Raw genomic sequence first — 19,837 nt, 5'->3', positions numbered from 1 at the left:
GAGGCCAGATGAGACTCGGCCCAATCGAAGAGATCCGTGGCTTGAACCATGAGATGATGAGATCTCGTACCTCCTTGATGGTTCAGGTGGGCTTTTGTGGCCACGTTGTCTATCAAAACCATGACATGTCTGTCTTGAACCCAGGGAGCGAAGGCCTGAAGGGCTAAGAAAACCGCTCTGAGTTCGAGAACGTTGATATTGACCTGGGTTAAGTCCTCCTGAGACCACAGGCCCTGAGCTATATGAGGACCCATATGGGCGCCCCAGCCCGACAAGCTCGCGTCTGTTGTGATAATCACACGCTCGTGACTGCGAAGAGGAGAACCCTGGATCAACGCTGGGGACAACCACCATGCCAGTGACTGTTTGACTGAAGCCGGGAGTGACTCACCTTGTCCCTCTGGGCCGGAAGGAGGAACCATTGGAGGCCCCTCATGTGATGACGAGCCCATGGCACAATCCCTATGGATGAGACCATAGTCCCTAGTACCTTGGACAACGTTGCCAACGGTGTCTGCCTTTGTCGTCGAAGGCTGGTTATCAATCTCCGGATATTGAGTACCCTCTCTGGTGTTAGGGAAACCGTGTCCTTTGCGGTGTCTATGATGGAGCCCAGATGTTGGATTGATGTGGTAGGATGAAGATGGCTCCCTCTCCACGTTGACCGTGTACCCATGCCTCTCCAGAGTTTCCCGTGTGAGCGCTAGATGGTGTTGCGCTTGGCCCATAGACTTGGACATAACGATTATGTCGTCCAAGTACGCCATAACCCTTATGGACTGGGCCCTTAGATGTGCTGTCAGAATGTCCATCAGCTTCGTAAATGTACGGGGTGCCGAAGACAGGCCGAACGGCATGGCACGGTACTGGTAGTGGACCCCATTGAGACAAAACCTGAGGTAGCGACGATGTGCTGGCCAAACCGGAACATGCAGGTAAGCCTCTTTGAGGTCGATAGAGGTGAGGAAATCGTTGTGCTGAACAGAGGCCAAGATCGAGTGTAGGGAGTGCATGCGAAATCTGCGATACCGAATGAAGGTATTCAGGAGTTTCAGGTTTAGGATCATCCTGAACCCCCCTGATGACTTCGGCACTAGGAACACAATGGAATAGAACCCTGTGCCCTTGGCATGCTCAGGCACCGTCTCTATCGCTTGAATTTTGAGAAGATGAGTTATCTCCAGTTGTAGATGACGTTTTTTGGTTGGGTCTCGCGTTAGCGGACAAGTGACAAATCGGTTTGGCGGGGGATGCAGGAACTCCAGACGCAGGCCTCTCGATATCGTTGCTATAGCCCATTTGTCGGAGGAGGTATTCCTCCAGGAGGCACTGAATCTTTGAAGTTTGCCTCCTATGGGCTGAGAGGCAGCCAAGTCATTTTGTGCGCCTGAAGCCCCTTTGGTTCCCTCGGAAAGGGCGCCGGGACTGCTGGTATCCTCTGGGCCTATCCTGAAAGGCCGCACGGTCTCCCCTAAAGGTGGGTTGGCCATACTGACTTTGAGAGAATGGCCTATTCTGACCTGCCGAAGAGGGGTCCCAACGAAATGGCTGACGGCGAGCGTAGGGATTGGGCCTACGCTCTTGGCGATGGTATGCTCTGGGAAGGGTCTTCCGTTTGTCCTTATCCTCAATGAGGACAGGGTCCAAGGCTTCTCCAAAGAGCTTTTCCCCTTGGTATGGAGATGATGCCAAGTTCCACTTGGACTTCAGGTCCGCTGGCCAGCTCCTCAGCCAAAGGAGGCGTCTGGATGCAAGTGACGTCGCCATACCTCTAGCCGAAAATTTTGCGGCATGTAGGGTAGCATCCGCTGAGAACTCCGCAGCTGCCAATAATTTACTCAGGTCCTGTCGTAAGCGACCTTCTTCTGGACCTAGGCGGGCTTGCACCTCCTGCAACCACATTATGGAGGCCCGGTTGAAAAATGAAGCTGCGGTCGCTGCTCTAAAAGCCCAGCTTGCCATTTGATGTGACTTCCTTAGTAAAATTTCCGCCTTCCTATCCTCCGGTTTCAAACTATCACCGGTTTCAGATGGTACCAAGGCCTTAGAAATCAAAGTCATTACCGGCTGGTCGATTGGCGGAAATTCCAGCAGCTTTTCCATGTCATCATCCAAAGTATAAAACTTTCTTTCAATGACAGAAGGGCCTTGTGCTGCTGCAGGCTGCTGCCATGGGCGCTTGATGCTTTGTCTGAAGATTTCCGAGGATGGCACATGATCAGTCTCGGGTTGGGGCTCCTTGAATAGCACTGCTGATGGCTTGGGGTCATCTGAGGCATCAGTAGCCTTGGTTGGACCCGGCAAATCCACCACCTGCTTAGCTTTATGAAGCAGAATCTTGAAAAGGGGTGCCTTGAAGAGCCCAGCAGTCACAGGAGGATCAGGAGTGGTCTCGTCATCCGAAAAATCATATTCTTTCTCGGTGTCCTCTAGGGGTGACGGCTCTTCCATCCAGGACCCCATACCCGAGGGGGGCGGTGCAGCCCATAGGTTCCTGGGCTGTGTTGGGCGGGGGTGTTGGACATTTTGCTGCACCTCCGCAGCCATCCCTTGTGAGTAAACATCAGAGATGAGTCCCTGTAAGGTAGGGGACATCTGCTGCCAGGTATCTGGTTGCACACGCAGCCCAGCCGCAGTGGGCGTAAAGGTGGCAGACGGGGCACTCCTCAATGAGTGGCTGGCAGACCCTGGTCTCTGTTGCTGAGACCCAGATGGAGGAACTACATGAGGCATAAAGGGATGTTGCCTCTCTGGAGACCAATCTCTCTCTGACAAGGCTTCTGATGGTCTCAAATCAGATTGGGCTGGTGGATCCCTGGCCTGCAATAAGGGAGAGACGGTTCTTGGAGTCAAGAGGGCTGCCTCCAGTCTCTGCTCCAACGCTTTAATGCGCCTCTCTGCATCCTTGATGGAAGAAGAGGCTGGAGCCTTAGATTTGTCTTTGGACTTCCCCTTGCCTTTATCGTGAGGCATGACAGTGGGAGAAGATGCTTTTTCTAAAGTCTTTTCCTCCATTACTCACAGTTCACAGTTGTTTTTTTTAACAGCAAGCTCAAGAGACACTTGACAGACACGACTGTCAATGGCCAAATATCAGCAAAAAATGGCGTCTAGGCACTTCAGAGCCTAATTCTGCCCAGTAACAGTTGGTCGCGCCCAGTGATTGGGCGGAGAGCAACATTACCCACCCCAAACATGGCGGGCGCGAGAATACTCGCCCTCCAAAATGGCGTTCCCGCTCTTTTCTGCCGCTGACAGCTCCCTGGGAGGCTCGACGGTAAGGGCCCTGCCCCCCCCACGCTCGAATCTGACAGCCGCATTCATAGCTGATCCACGCGGCTTTTCCGGCTCGGCGAGTGGCTTGCTACGGCGGCGGCGGCTTTCAAATTAGCCGCCGAACAGCTGAGAGGCGCTGGCTGGGCGCCAAATCAAGCGGCCTTCATTCTCGGCTAAAATCCTGCCTTCCAAGCTTCCCAGTGAGGGGGGCTGACCCCCTCACCTTCAGCTGGCAGCCGGGTATGGCCACTGAGGCCGGGGACCCTAGGCTGAGGTGCTCCTCGCTGAGCATAGTACCCACTGAGGGAAGGGAAGCTCGAGGAGAGTCACGGTGGGGGTGATTCTGCCCGCGGAGGGCAGAGACCCCTTGAAATCCCTTTCATGATTCACAGCACCTGCAAATAGAAAGGGGAAAAAACAGAAAAAATTAATAATTTTATTATTATTATTATTATTACTATTATTATTATTATTATTATTATTAATGCTTCATCAGAGAAGCAAACTCAACAGTCTCTACACTAAGACTGAGTTTTTAAAACTGAGGTATTGGGGGCTGCTAAGGGGCGGTGACTACCTCATATTTAAATATTTAAATTAACTCAGTCTCTACCAATAAGATTGGTGAATTACCCATGTTGGACTCTCCTTCCAGATGCAGTGGAGAACTGGTTTAACATCCAGTTCAGGGATCGCGCACAGTGTTCAAAATACAGCAATTTAAAGCTTAGCTGCTTACTTTCTAAGGCAGCCCCAGTAAATAGTGGAGACACAGAAATCAGCTGCACCACACGAATCAGCTAAACTAGAAAGAAGGAAATATAGGATGGGATGGGTGGGCAGGGCCAGATAATAATCAGAACAACTGGTTTGCCTAAAACGGTCTGAAATGGCAGCAGCTCACCACTGTCTGAGAGGTATAATTGCATTGGGAAAGACAAATGGATGGTATTTTCATCCTCTGTTTTATTATTGTTTTATGATTTGGGGTGTGTTCGCAGTACTTGCTCATTTAAGAACAAAAACACTACGGATCTTTTCCTCCTTTGCAACTCTCTCTCCTTGAAACTTATATTTTTCTTACTAATCATAGTCGGGCTCTTCTACCTCTATCATTTTTCTGATTTTTCAGAGATTACTGTCAAGACAATTTAAAAAGTCAGATTTTATCAGTTCACTGGATTTAAAAAGAACAGCAGCAGCAACAACAACAACAACAACAACAACAACAGAAACTCCTAAGTGAGCCCAGGATGAAATAGTCACCAACACCAGCAACCTGAAGGGACAGACTATGCCCACATTAACACACACTATTTAACTAGAGCACATACTTTAACTACATTAAAATCAAGGCAGGCAACACAGCATGTGTGCTAGGAAATATTGGGAAACATTAGCCTTGACACAAACAAGAAAAAATGTCCATAATTAGCCTTTATGGCAATCTAAGGACAGGTTGGGACTCTCCTTTTACCAAGGCAAACAGGATAAGCTGCAACACTGAATTTTTACAATACTATGAGATGGGAAAACACATATTAACAAATCACCCCAAAGGTCCTTTTTTTTCAAGAGGCAAAGTTTCTGGGAGTTTTTTAAAGACATTTCTTGGATAAGAAGCAAAACATCTTCAAACAAAAACTAGAAACTCCAGTTGCCTCTTGAAAAAAAAGCAGTTTGGGGGCAACCGTGACCTGGATATTGAAAATTTCCACAGACATATAACCAAATGTTTATTCGTGTTTATTTTATATGCTGAGGATATCTTTAAGTTATATATTCCATTCCTGAAGTAACAGGAACTACTTCTTTTAAAGTGGAAGATAAGGTTGAGTCCCATTGGGATTGGGCAGCATAGAAGTCAAATTAAATAAATACATAGAATAAATATTGATAAAGTCTTCAGTTGTTATATATTCAAGATATTTTTTAAAACAATCTTATTTTTCATTTCCCTAATTGTGTAAATTTAATTACTAATATGGAGAGGAAGATACTGCCTAATTATTCATATGTCAGCATCTGATATGAATACATGCATACATGTATGACTTCTTTCTGTATGTACAGTATGTGTCTAATTGTTTATTAGAAGGCAAAATGCATTTTGGAATTCATAATTTTAGGATAATTGCCAAATATTCCATGAACACCCCTGCATGCTTCCAAGCATCATTTCTGTTTCCAAATATAAAGTGATCCACAGATTTACACTGTATATTATTCTGATCATTAGAAAATATCCCATTCCTAACAACACATTATAAACCAGTTACCAAATATGATTAGAAATAATTTTAATATTCCAATACTAATAAAGAGTAATATTTTACAGCAGGTTATTTTTACAACTCTTCATCTCTCTCTCTCTGTGTCTCTGTCTCTGTCTCTATCTGTCTGTCTCTCTGTCTCTATCTATCTATCTATCTATCTATCTATCTATCTATCTATCTATCTATCTATCTATCTATCTACCTACCTACCTACCTACCTACCTATCTATCTACCTACCTACCTACCTACCTACCTACCTGAAGAGGCAACAGCCATTGCGATCTCCGGAATGTTTTAAAATTTATTAAAAACTACTAAAATTAACTAAGCTTTCATTAGTCTTCTACTAACGTCATCATAGTGTTAAAATCCCCATTGAAGACAGTTGATTTTATATAATGCTGCTCACTTTGCTCTTTGCCTACGTCACGGGCCTACACCCTTCTTTCCCTCCTGTAATTAGCTTAGCCACTGGTAGCTTAGTCATGGAAACAAGTGGGGTTGCTCTCCTTTCTTTATCTTTTGCGTATTGCCTCTTTCTCTCCCCATGGGGTAAAGTAGGGTTATGAAGGGATCATTACTTGGGATCATTTATAAATACATCCGGAACTATATATAATCAAGAATTGTCCTAAAAATGCGATTCTAATATATATAATATTAGAACTGTGACACATGCCTCTGTATTTCTCTTTATAATATTCTTAGGGACAGCTCATGAAAAAATGTTTTATTTAACATACGATACTTATTCCTAGCATAACGTTTGATGCATCCTAGCAGATTTCTGTAGCATTACTTATGAGTTATCAAAGATTATGACTTCAAATGAAGAAAAAGCAGCAGGAACTGTTGAGTTGTTAAACATCTATCTTATTTCCATTCACAGGAACTTCCTTGGCATACAATAGAATTTTTAAAAATATATATCTGATATATGGAATATTTTAAGAGACACAATTAGAAAACACAATCTGAATCATCACAGGTCAAAATGAAATATAAATAAATTTCCTAATCCAATTTATGTCTGTCTGTAAAGAAAAGGCTCATTTTAAAATAACAGCTATTTGTTAGAAATAGTTTGACATTATTACTTATTTTATTTATTATATAAGGACACCAAACTCAACATTGACTTTGAGTGTCATTCAGTCTGATACAATATCTAAACATATTTTAAAACATAATGGTGGGGGAGAACATGCCAAACTAGTAGACCTTAATATGCTAAACTTTGGGAAAACACAATTTTGTGTTAATTAAAGACTTACAGGGTCAGGTCAGTCCAACCCTCTGGGAGAATGCTATTTCATAGAGTAATTGTCGTGACTGAAAATTATAATCTGAGATTATAATCACTTGACAAACGTTTGTGAATTTGTCATTTACTTTATTCAGAAATATAACTCTGGCATAAAAGATTTAGAAAGGAGAAATATTATTGGGCAATATCATAGACTGCAACCTATGTCACAATTTGAAAAACAAAACTTATGCTGTGTGATGAATATTCTCTGAATTTGATTGGGAAAATGTGATATGAATTGTAGCATTTGAACAATGAAGTTCTTCAATATGAAAAATATTTACATATTTTCTTTTTAGCATCTACCAGAAACAAAAAGTGTTTCAAGAGAATATGAAAGATCACCTTTAAAAATTTATCATCTTTAAAAAATTTATCGCTCACAAGATGGCTCTGCGGGGATGTCACCAAATACAAGTTGTATACGATTAGTGTATTTTGATGGAACAGATTGAAGCTGGGAATGATTCCAAAGAGAATATGGTACAGTAGTGAGGTTAGAACTAATTAACAAACAAAAAAACTAGTTAAAGCTGAAACATAAAAGACAATTTTTAGAGATTAGAATGCTAGCAAAATCTTGCAAAAATTACCTTGTTATTTCAAGGAGAGAATTGCTTTTTCTCTGATCACTTACTGTAATGTGCACCCCCCCCATATATATATATATATATATATATATATATATATATATATATATATATATATATATATTTATTTCAAGGGGCCATGGGCATTTATAATGGACTATAGAAGAATGAGGGCAAGACAAAAACAATCTGAGTAGAAAACAAGAACATAATTTAAGAAAGCATCTCAGGCATAATCCTCCCTGGTTCTCTCAAACATATAGGAAAAATGTATATGGGTAGTTCTCAAAATATAATAGCTCATTTAGTGACCGTTCAAAGTTACAACGGTACTGAAAAAAGTGGCATGACCATTGCAGAATTCCCATGGTCACATGATCAAAATTCAGATACTTGGCAAGTGACTCATATTTATGACAGTTGTAAAGTCCTAGGGCCATACGATTGATCACCTTTGCAACTTTCTTACAAGAAAAGTCAACGAGGAAACCAAATTAACTTAATAACTTAACATCTTCAATGATTGACATAACAACTGTTGAGTTGGAGTTTACTTTAAGTTTACTTTATTGATTAGTCCTTGTGCCATATCAAAGTGCAGAGTTCCAGATTATTACTAATATATGATGAAAACAATTTAAATTGGAATTGGATAAAATACAATTTAAAATTAAATTGGACTTAACAATTGTGACAAGAATGTTATCCTAAAATAGGATCCTAACAGGTCCTCCTGTTCTCTACCATTCTCTGGAGTCCATTTAAACTCACCGCTTTAGTGACTCCATCCAGCCACATCGCTCTCTGTCATCCCCTTCTTCTTTTGCCCTCTTTCCAGCATTAGGCTCTTCTCCACTGAGTCCTTCCCTTCTCATTTGGTGGCCAAAGTATTTGAGTTTCATGTTCAGAATCTGGCCTTCTAAAAAGAAGCCAGAGTTTATCTTCTCTAGGACTGACCAGTTGGAGTCTTCCCCAGCACCATAGCTCAAAGGCCTCTATTCTTTGGTGCTCAGTCTTTCTTAAGGTCCAACTTTCACAGCCATACATTGCAACTGGGAAAACTGTAGCCTTGACTATATGCATTTTTATTGGCAAGGCATTTTTATTGGCAAGGTGAGGTCTCTGCTTTTTAGTATGCCTGCTTCTTGTTTATTCTACTGTACAGTCTCTCCTAATTGTTTGATTGTACTGAACAATTGACTACATCTTATAGATAGTTCTTGACATGACCACAATTGAGACCAAAATTTCTGTTGCTAAATAAGACAGTTTTTAACTGAACTTTTCTCCATTGTATGATCTTTCTTGCCACAGTTGTTAAGTGAATTACTACAGTTGTTAAGCAGGTAACATAGATGTTAAGTGAATTTGGCTTCCCCATTGACTTGTAAGAAAATTACAAAAAGTTGATCAAATGACACTGGGAAATTGCAACTGTCATAAATATGAACCGATTGAATAGTGTTTGAATTTAGATCAAGTGAACATGAGGATGCTGCAATGATTATGTGTGAAAAATACAACACTTTTTTCAGTGCTTTTGTAACTTCAAATGGTCACTAAATGAACTGGTGTAAATTGAAGGCTACTTGTATAGGAACTGTATAAAATAAGTCACTTTTGGTCATACAGTGTAAGTTTATAGTTTTATCTGCATTGAGTTTTGTTCAAATTTTGTTTGAAGTTTCTGTAATATCCCAAAGGTAGTTTTTAAGATTGGATTTTTTATTTTTTTCTTTGAAGATGTTTCGCTTTTCATCTAAGAAGCACCTTTGGGTCAATCATGAACTACATGACTGAGAATCTCCATAGACAGTTTCTGTAATAACCTGTATTTGTATACATGTACAGATGTACAATTCCTATTTGTGTATTATTATGCATTATTGTCATGTGTTGCAAAGTAGTGGTGTAAAGAACTTCAGAACACTGCTAATCTTTAAGACAGATTTGTCTTTCTATTGAATGCATAATGGCACTCCTCATAGACAACCACTTGAAAATATGAGGCTGCTTTTAAAAAGTTGCAGACATTTGAATACCTGTGATTCTAAGAGTTTTTAAGCACCATTTTGAAATCAATCTGAAATACTACACAACTTTATTGTTATGGACTTCTTCAAATACTGCCCTATTATTCAGCATTCTTTTTTTTCAGAAGGAAAAAGTATATTCATATGTAAAACAGAGGGATGACAAGATAATTTTTAAATTCAAATATTTCCTAGCATATGAATTCCTGTTGAATAAATAATTTATATGGAAACACTTTGACTTCCCATTCCTCCCCGACAATTTTTTTAGCTCCTGTATATGACTCTAAAATGGAAATTTTTCAATTTTTAAGTGGTGCTTTTTTAAAGATATTTTTATTTCTGGATGAAAAACTATGCTTTGTACAACCAAGCCAGGATAGAATCAGATCATATCTAATTAATAATTTGCAACTAAATTTGCAACATATATTATATAACAACAGAGAAACAACAAGGTCTAGTTCAGATGTATACAAATACATGGTAAGAAAAACAAATCTTGCAAGTTTACCTGATGGATAACACAGAGCAGGGGTCGGCAACATTAAAAACTAAAAGAGCCACCCCAGGTATAGAGGGAATAAAGCTGTTATGGAATCTCGTAATTCTGCTAGAAATACTTAAAACCTCCCACCAGAGGGGAGCAACAGAAACAGATCATGTAGTGGGGGTGTGGGGTCTCTAACAATGGTTTGAGCTCTAAGCACATAGCATTTATAAACAGTATCCTGAACAACAGGAAGCGAACTTCCTATAATCTTCTCGGCTGTCCTTACCACTCTCTGTATGAACTTTCTGTTTGAAGCATTGCTGCCACCAAACCAAACAGTGATGCAGTTTGTTAAAATGCTCTCAATTGTGCCTCTATAAAAAGTGGCCATGACAGAAGGAGAAAGATGTGCTATCCTTATTCTAAATCACATCATACCTATATGCAAATATATACAAATCCTTTCCATATTTAATATTTGCACTTTTCAATATGTGATTTTTTTCATTCTCTATTTTAGCCTTGCATGATAAAAATAGAATGTAATATGTTCTTTGATTTGTCTAAAATTTCCACTAATGCTTGGGTATTTTTTCTGAAAAATAACAATAATATTGTATGTGATTTTTTTTCACTGATATATAAATATGAATAAGCATGCACATATTAATAGTGTAGTTTTTCCTGTGTAATTTGTATCCTGATTATTAGGATACAAATAATGAAAATACAGTGATAATGAAGACCGCCTTTCATTCTTTTATTTTTTTTTTGTAAAAAGAACATCTTCAGTATTTGGCAAATTTCATTACTGAGGTGCAAAAAAAATAAAAACCCAATAACTGTATTTCAAGAATACTTGCCTGAAATCCAAGGAGCTTTTCATTAGGCTTAATGTGTCTCTGGAATTCACACTCTACTGGTTGTATCACTTTGATTCCATCTTCATAAAATACATAGAACATATTACCAATTCCCAGACCTTAGGAGTGAAAAACATGTTAAAGTGTATTAAACACCTAATGAATAATGATTAAAGAAAACCTTAATTAGAATCCAAAGAGATTGATTTGTTAATGCATGCGAAATTAGTAGCTCTGATTCTATAGGTTTTTAAAAATGTAGATTCAAGATTTCACGTAATAGCCTAAATGACAAACAAATGATCTCATGAATATCATTCTGAAATTATTTTTAAGTAAAATGGAAATAACCCTTTATACTGTACATGCCATTATCCCATATCTGAAACTAAAAAGAATTAACATTACTGATGTGTGATACCATAGAAAAATAATAATGGTATAATATGCTTTTTAAAAATATCATTTTACATCTACTGTAGCATATATTATGTACAGCAGCCAATCATGACTTTACTTTAGGAGAACATAATTCTGTTGGTATAAGTATTAGTGGATCATCTGTATAACTGATCTGATAACTAGAGTTTCAGGGATGGTATTTTTTAAGATAATATATTTCACAGAATAGCAAAATGAAAACTAGTGTTGAACATATAACTTTAGGACTGGATTTCTGACCTGATAATTTTTTATAGAATTTTTAAAAGGCTAGATCCAGCAATGGAAATGAATTTAATTAATTTGGGAGAAAGCATCAAGAAAAAAATCTTCGACCCTCCAAAAAGACTGGTTTATCTGAGTATAAATTGGGCTTTGAAATATTTTAAAAGATGTAATACTTATCTCATCACAGCACATTTTGGGGGTGTAGTGTTTCCCATTTTTTTAGGGAAGGAAAGAGGTTAAATACTTCCTTTGGCTTACTATCATTAGGTAACAGATTACAGGGAGAGATAACACACCAAATCTACTTCCTGTAAAATCCATTGTCACTTTTTTGTGTCAGTATATAATGGGAACCTCCCTCCTTCATATTATTATTTTAAGCACTGCAAATTCTTCAGATCTTTCACTGAGATAGAGACTGCAATAACTACGGGCAATTTACAAGAATATGCCCAGCTGGCGACTTACCCCCGGCCAGGATTTGCGGCAGGGCCAGGGAAACGTGACCCCAGGTGTAGCCGCCATTTTGAATGGCTGGGATCTTGCGAGATATCACAAGATCCCGGCCATGCCTGTCATCGGTGCCGACCGATGATGTTGCTGGAGCGGGGCCTACTAGCCCTTTATAAAGGGCTGCGCAGGCTCGGGGCTTCCTTTTTGCCCCGGACAATGAGCAAGTGAACACCCGCTCGCCCGCCCTATCTTTCAGTGTGCTACAGGGGTCGCCCTTAGGGATAGGAATTTTTGGCGATCTCAGCATTTTCCTGCAACCGTTTTTTCACATATTCCACACTGCGGTGCAGGACGGATAGTTAGGGGGTGTCTCGTTCCCCGATTAGTTTTAATTGGCTTACCTCTGGTCATTGGGTTGGCAGGTTAGGGGCAGAAATTGGGAGGGGTTTAGCAACTGCGTGTTCTCCGTTGGGCATCTTTGGGGATGATTTGGCAGACTCTCTCCAAGGGCTCATGGTGGTTTTTAAATCGGCCTGAGCAATTGGGGAGAACCTGCCTCTGGGTTTCGCCCATTTCAATTCTCTTCCAGGGATTGGACAGCGAGACCTCCCACATGCATGGCATGGCTGGGATCCAGGTGAGGGCGTGGCCCCTTCACCGGGATCAGCATGGAGCTACGCCCTAAGTTGCCTCGGAAGTTTTTATTACATCATTTCCGCCCCGGAAGTATTTCAGTTGACCTCTGCGGGTCCATGTTAGGTTGAATTAAATTAATTAATTAAATTAATAAAAATGACCCAGTTTTAAATCTAGCTCTGTGTCCACGTTGTTATTCCGCCTCTGCTGCAATAAAATTCTTATTGCATTTCTATTTCCGTTTAGAAATCTCCTTGATTTTTTAACAAATGAAGATGAAACTATAAGAATAGAGACAATATTTGTATTCAATTTTATAGCCATTCATAAATCTAAAGAAAAGATTAACACTCAGAAGAAATGATGATCCACAAAAAAGATTAACACTCAAATATTTTTTTAAAAGCAAAGAAGCAATTATCTTGTCATTTGGAATGACAGATTGGGTTCTTGGCATTCTCTGGACTTGGATGTCTTCCTGGAAACCTTTCATTATGAAGCTAAATAACATCAGTTATTTTATTTCCCCTCAAATATTTATAAACAATTTCCTTAATCAGAGATAGCCAGGTATATTTTCAGAAACACATTATAATCTCTACTGTCACAGTACAAAATAACTGAAGCAAAAATTCAATACAAGAATGCAATATAAAAAGACTTAAAGAAAAGTATCTCCAAATGTAATAATTTTTACAGTTCATTACAAATCCTATAAAAATAGGGTCCAAACACACCAATCCCATTCAGACATTCATTTATCCCTATCAGTTTCCTACCTAGTGAAATATATTCAACCCTATATTCTATTTATTGTTCTTTCTATTGAATCTGTATACCCAATGTTTAAAAGGATGCAATCATACATCAAATATTTCTGGCTATTAAACCCTTTGTCTCTGTTCCAGATGCAGGGAGGAGTAAATCAAGCTTCTGAAAGAATCTAACTTCATTCAAGTGAACAATAGCACAATCTTCTCTCTAACATTGCCATAAAGTACCTAAAAATCCACAAACCCATTTTTCCAAACAAATCACTATCAGGGTCCCCATCATACAATATAGCTATGAACTCACCAAAAACCTTGGACTTCTTATAGATAGAAGAGAATACTGTATCAATTCACCATTATTGTGCCTCCAGAAAATCAAAGACCTAAGAACAGAAGATGAAAGTATGGTTTTTATATGATGTCCAGTACCCTTTCTATCCATAGATACAGAACTAGCAATAGAATCCATTGCAGCAGTACCTATGCAACACTTTCAGCCTAACAGACTATACCAAGTTTTAACTATCAAGATCCATGGAACTCATAGGCTGACCTTCATCTCACCAACTATTTTTAGCTCAACAAATATACTAAAAGAGGGAAACAACTATTGGATAACCACTATTAGGAATCATAGTTGAGCCCACAATGCAATGTCTAGTACCAGTAACAATTTCACACATACAAGTAAAAATATGGTTTTGCTATTTAGATGACCCTTCCATCATAATAAAAAGAAGCAATTAGAGAAGTCAATCAACACATTAAGAAAATAAAAAAATTCACAGGAGAACAAAGAATCAACAATACACTACAAAGTGTTTTACTATCAAATCCTCAACCCAAACTTCCATAAAAGGAATTGTATACAAACATTATTCAGACAAGCACAAATACACTGCAATAACTTGGTGTATCAAAAAGAGATCACTTATAGAATATTTTCCAATTTAATGGATGCCCAACCTGATAAAAAAAGTACCTAACTGTGCAACCCAAAACAATGCAACCATTATAACTTTCAATAAAGATAATGTACTTATACATCAGAACTATAATGAGAGTCTACTTGAGTGGGCAGCTATAACAAATTTAATGAAATAAAGAAATGAAAATATTGCAGGATAACAAACAGACTACTGTACTATAGCCACTCTGCATTATTGTAGGACATAAAAATAACAAGCTGCCTCCAATAAAACCAAGCTTCATATTAGGCAATCCAAAAGATCCCAAAAAAATAAAATCAGGACTCATCTACAGCATACAATGAAAGAACTATAAAACCATTATGTAAGCCATATGGGCAGAAGACTAGCAGACTGTATGCATACAAACAGGCTGTCAGAACATATAATGAAAGCTCCCTAAGTTTGTAACAGAACAGATTTAACCATTTTCAATTAGGAAATTGAACATCTTAGATCAAGGAATTTCTACAAGCTTAATAAATAATCAATAGACGGGTAGAAATAAACTCCACTTACATAACATTTTACAAACACAGTCAAAAGCAGCAGTGGGTTACTCCCAATTTGGATCAGTTCTTAGAATCGGTTGCACTGGCGATGGGATGCTCCGCCCACTGACCTGGGATACTTCTGCTCATGCGCAGAAGCAGCGCATGCGCAAACAGATCAATAGCAAAATCATTTACAACCTACCACTGGTCAAAACCCTAGGAAGTAAACAAATCTCCCAGAACACATCCCAGCACCGGTGCTTCCTCTTCCCCAGGAATCAACAGTCAAAGAAGCATAAAACAGCACTAGATAAGCAATCAAGAGGAAACATATTGTAATTAAGGCACCATAAAGAAGGAAAACATAATTTCAATGACAGGTAGGCCAAGCTATGTATAAACATCCAATAAAACTCACTGTCCTTCATATTGAAGATATTAGCTAATATGACAATAAAATATCTACAAGAGAAAAACCAAATGAAGAGAACACTAAGAACCCAACAGTTCAACATTGAATAACATATATTGTCTTCTATTGGACATGTTTTAAGAAGGTATTGGACAATCATTTGTCTGAAATGGTATGAAGCGTGTGTGTATATATATTGCCACCCCCCAAAAAAGGCACCAGATCTTATTTTCTGGGGAAAGGGGGATATCCACTGACTCATCTCACTTGCATGCATCACTCTGGCCTCTTTTTCACTCTCAGTGGTCTTCAGGAACGTCTTCATCCAGCAAGGCCAGCAAGGCTTTCCTGAAGACCTCTGTAGCTGATACCAGAATTCTTGATTGATCCAGAACTCTGTTATCAGCTAGAAAAAACTTCAGGAAAGTCTTGCCAACTGCAGCAAAAGAAATGGCTGAAATAGCATTTAGACTTATATACCACTTCATAGTGCTTTTACAGCTCTCTCTAAACAGTTTACAGAATCAGACCCAACAATCTGGGTCCTCATTTTACCCACCTCAGAAGGATGGAAGGCTGAGTCAACCTTGAGCCAGTGGTGATATTTGAACTGCTGAACTACAGCTAGCAGTTAGCTGAAATAGCCTGCAGTACTGCACTCCAACCATTATGCCAACCCGGCTGCAACTATCAGAAGGTAAGTAGTAGGGCAACTCCCCCATCCCCACTTTAATTTTTTACCTGAGCCCCCTGGAGTGGGCAGGATCATAATTAGGACTTAGTTTGGGAGCAGGGCTTATATTTGGCATACATAAAAATCAAGCTAGGATTTACTTTCTGAGTAGGTTATATTTTAGGGAAAAAACGGTAGTCATTAGAAGATTTCCAAGGTCCTTTCCAACTCTGTTATTTTGTTCTGTTCTGTTCTGACTATGAAAATATAAAAACTGTACTAATAGCAGAGACATCCATAAAGGTTCAATGTGTCCCAATCTTTCTATATGTTTCATTCATTCATTCATTTATTATTATTATTATTATTATTATTATTATTATTATTATTATTATTATTTAGATTTGCATGCCGCCTCTCTCTGTAGACTCGGGGCGGCTCACAACAGTAATAATACAATATATAACAAATCTAATAATTAAAAGTCACAAAAAACCCCTTATTAAAAAGAAATATACACACAAACATACCATGCATAAACTGTATAGGCCCAGGGAGATGTCTCAGTTCCCCCATGCCTGGTGGCAGAGGTGGGTTTTAAGAAGTTTATGAAAGGTAAGGAGGGTGGGGGCAGTTCTAATCTCCAGGGGGAGCTGGTTCCAGAGGGTCGGGGCCACCACAGAGAAGGCTCTTCCCCTGGGTCCCGCCGGACGACATTGTTTAGTCGACGGGACCCAGAGAAGGCCAACTCTGTGGGACCTAACCGATCACTGGGATTCACTATCACTATCTCATATCAAATGGAGAAATTTGCTTTAAATTAATAAAATACTACAGTTAGGTGGTTGGAGAATGAGTTAGAAGAATCTAGGCAGATTTTATTGTTTTACTCAAAGAAATTAGTAAGTGAATATTTTCACACCATGGAACAGTAAACAAATAATATCTGCAGATTAAACCACTGTTAGAGGCAAAGGAGTAGGAGACAATAAAAAAAGATCATCTTGTGAATGAGTCTTACTATTAGATTCAGTAAAACTTAGCATTTCAATCATAAATCTCTTAAAACATACAATGTATTATTTGTGTCTCATAGATTCCCTAGATATTGTATGCTTCAAAAGATTATCTCTATTACTTTTATGGTTATTTAAATTTCAGTTCAATTCTTCAGTTCTTTGGAATCTGTTGTTTAAAAAAAATTAATTAGTTATTTGCTATATTGTATCACTTAGGTTGAATGTTGTGCTTAAAATATTTCATTGAGATAATCCAAATAGGTTTTGCATGTGAGAAAGTTATATTTAAATCTTACATATCATTTATTAGAAGCAATGATTAGGATATGAAGCTCTTTTTATCCATTTGCCAAATTTGCAAGCTTAAAAGATCAACAGGTTTATAATTTCAAGATACCAGATAACATTTTCCCCCAAAATTCATAAGACATCATCCTTTACAAAAAAATATGATTTATACCCCTCAGTCAACATTCTGACAATAGATAACATAATTAGCTGGATGATTTATGAAAGCAGAAGGGCATATTTTGGAAAATATCCTCCACTAGAATTTACTTGTGATAATGCATATGTCAGGGTGCTTTGAGTTGCCAGCATAATGCCCTGTAGATAATGAATTTTTCTCTGAATGAAAATAACCATATTACACTATTTGCAATGACAAGCAATTTAAACTGAAGCAGCAATTTATGAAGACATAATTAAAATATAATAACTATAGCTATTGTGTTATTGAAAGGAATAACATGTATATGAGACTAGTTCATTATTATAGAAAGGAGAAAAAGTTAATAGTACCTTCCTCTCTCCATAATATGTTAGCAACTGCAGCATGTAAGGGAAAAAGAACAGAAGAAAAATGAAAAGAATTTTTTTAAAAAAGGAATGTGATATATTTTGCTCAAGTATTTGTATATTTTTTTAAAAAAATCTGTATGTTGTTTTATATACATTGCTCAAAAAAATAAAGGGAACACTCAAATAAGACATCCTAGATCTGAATGAATGAAATATTCTCATTGAATACTTTGTTCTGTACAAAGTTGAATGTGCTGACAACAAAATGAAATTGATTGTCAATCATTGTTGCTTCCTAAGTAGACAGTTTGATTTCGCAAAAGTTTGATCTACTTGGAATTATATTCTGTTGTTTAAGTGTTCCCTTTATTTTTTTGAGCGCTCGTCATCTTCAGGATGGTGTTTCTGACTTTGTGCTAGTGTGAACAAAATGAAGCTAAAAACACCAGCCTGAAGATGACGAGTGGAACCTCATTGAAGCGTCACCAAGATTCTATCAATCTTACATGGGAAAAGTCCCGAATACGTATACATATATAACATATACAGTATATGTTATATTATATATATTATACACACACACACACACACACACACATGTGTTTTTCTGTCGACTCACCATGCATACCCAAATATGGGAGTGAGCTCACTGTTCCCTATTGCCTTTCAGCCCCACTACAGGAGCCATCCAGACACAAACCATATTTTCCAAACTTGCAAAGAACTGATAAAGAAATAAAGGGAGGCTGGTATTGAAAAAAGCTTGAAATAGATCTATACCAGTCTCCCTTTATTTCTTTATCAGTTCTTTGCAAGTTTGGAAAATATACATATATAATTTATATATATATAAATGTTGTACAACTGGCATTTCTTATAGATAGCATATCCACCTATGAAATTGCATTTCAGATTCTGGAAATGAATGATATTAGTTTGAAAATCTTTGGATTTTTCTGATACAAAACAATTATACAAAAATGTTTTATGCATATGTGTACACATAAACGGAACAATCAAATTGAAATTGTAATTAGTGGTATTTGGCGTCTAACATTTGGCAAAGAGAAAGAAAATAAACAAACACACACACACACACTCTTACAAACTCAAGGCATAATTACTGTTGATTGATTGATTGATTGATTGATTGATTCATTCATTCATTCATTTGGTGCTGCCCAAATACAAAATACTTTAAGGCCACAATATAAACAAACTCACAATACAGTAGACAACTTAAAAACTGTATAAGAAATGACAATAACCCCCCTCCCCCCCAAGGCAGAATAGAAGGGGGAGGGAAAGAGCAATATTAGGACTTTCCACAAGATGGTGTGTTGAACAGCAGGGTAAACTTTGTCTCCTGCCAAGAATCAGCTGATTTTGCTGCCAAAGCTGTTTGTTTGGTGGTGGTGCTCCCTGGATTTGAACTGTTACACTTAGGAAAGCTAAGGCAACTTTGGGATGAACATGGACCCATTTGGGAAAACAAATCTTGAAAATGACATTTCCCAGATCATAAAGTTTGGATTCCATCACTTGGTGTTTTTTTTAAAAAAACATGCCTTGGTTTTAAATGAACTTTTTGAAATTTCTATTTTACTTTTTTTTAAAAAATCGTTGAAAGTCAGCTAACTGGTTGAATCTAATTTATTTTCACCGCTTGCTGGATATTTAAAATGTCTTTTGCCTTTAATCTACTCTGTTGCTTTGAATAACTTTTGTTTTTTTTCATAGTTGTGATGAATTCTTGGATAGTGAAAGTATATTGATTTGCTTTACATCTATATTGGACTCTCACGATAGGAATTTGGTATTTTACAGTATTAACTTGAAGAAAAAATGATCTTATTTTTTTATTTTTTTTTCATCTTGGATCAAACCCTCCTCCTCTTTTCTATATTTTTAATGTGAGGAATGTTCTGTCTTTGAAGAACTCTTTATTTTTCATTGCTAAGCTACAGGCAAGCAAACAATCTATCAACTTACAGACAAAGTTCTCTGGGAGACATTGAAGAAAAGCATGCTTTTTAACCTACAATTGCAATTTGAAAAGTTTGGTAAAACGTTCGACAAAATAGCAATGACTACAAAT

The 19,837-nt window shown here is 38.1% G+C and overlaps 1 protein-coding gene across 1 annotated transcript in view; it reads right to left on the bottom strand.

Annotated features, from left to right (window-relative positions):
• FSTL5 (follistatin like 5) overlaps positions 1-19,837 on the bottom strand; it is a 195,294-nt gene that overhangs the window by 42,942 nt on the left and 132,515 nt on the right. Inside the window, exons 8-9 of the mRNA XM_070757282.1 lie at positions 17,740-17,766; positions 10,842-10,960 (exon numbers count right to left, since the gene is read on the bottom strand). Coding sequence (XP_070613383.1) covers positions 10,842-10,960; positions 17,740-17,766 — 146 coding nt within the window. The remainder of the gene's footprint in view (positions 1-10,841; positions 10,961-17,739; positions 17,767-19,837) is intronic.

Source organism: Erythrolamprus reginae, chromosome 7 (assembly GCF_031021105.1).
Source record: "Erythrolamprus reginae isolate rEryReg1 chromosome 7, rEryReg1.hap1, whole genome shotgun sequence".
Lineage (NCBI taxonomy): Eukaryota > Metazoa > Chordata > Lepidosauria > Squamata > Dipsadidae > Erythrolamprus > Erythrolamprus reginae.
Note: the sequence above shows the minus strand (reverse complement) of the source record. Positions and strands in the feature narration are given on the sequence as shown.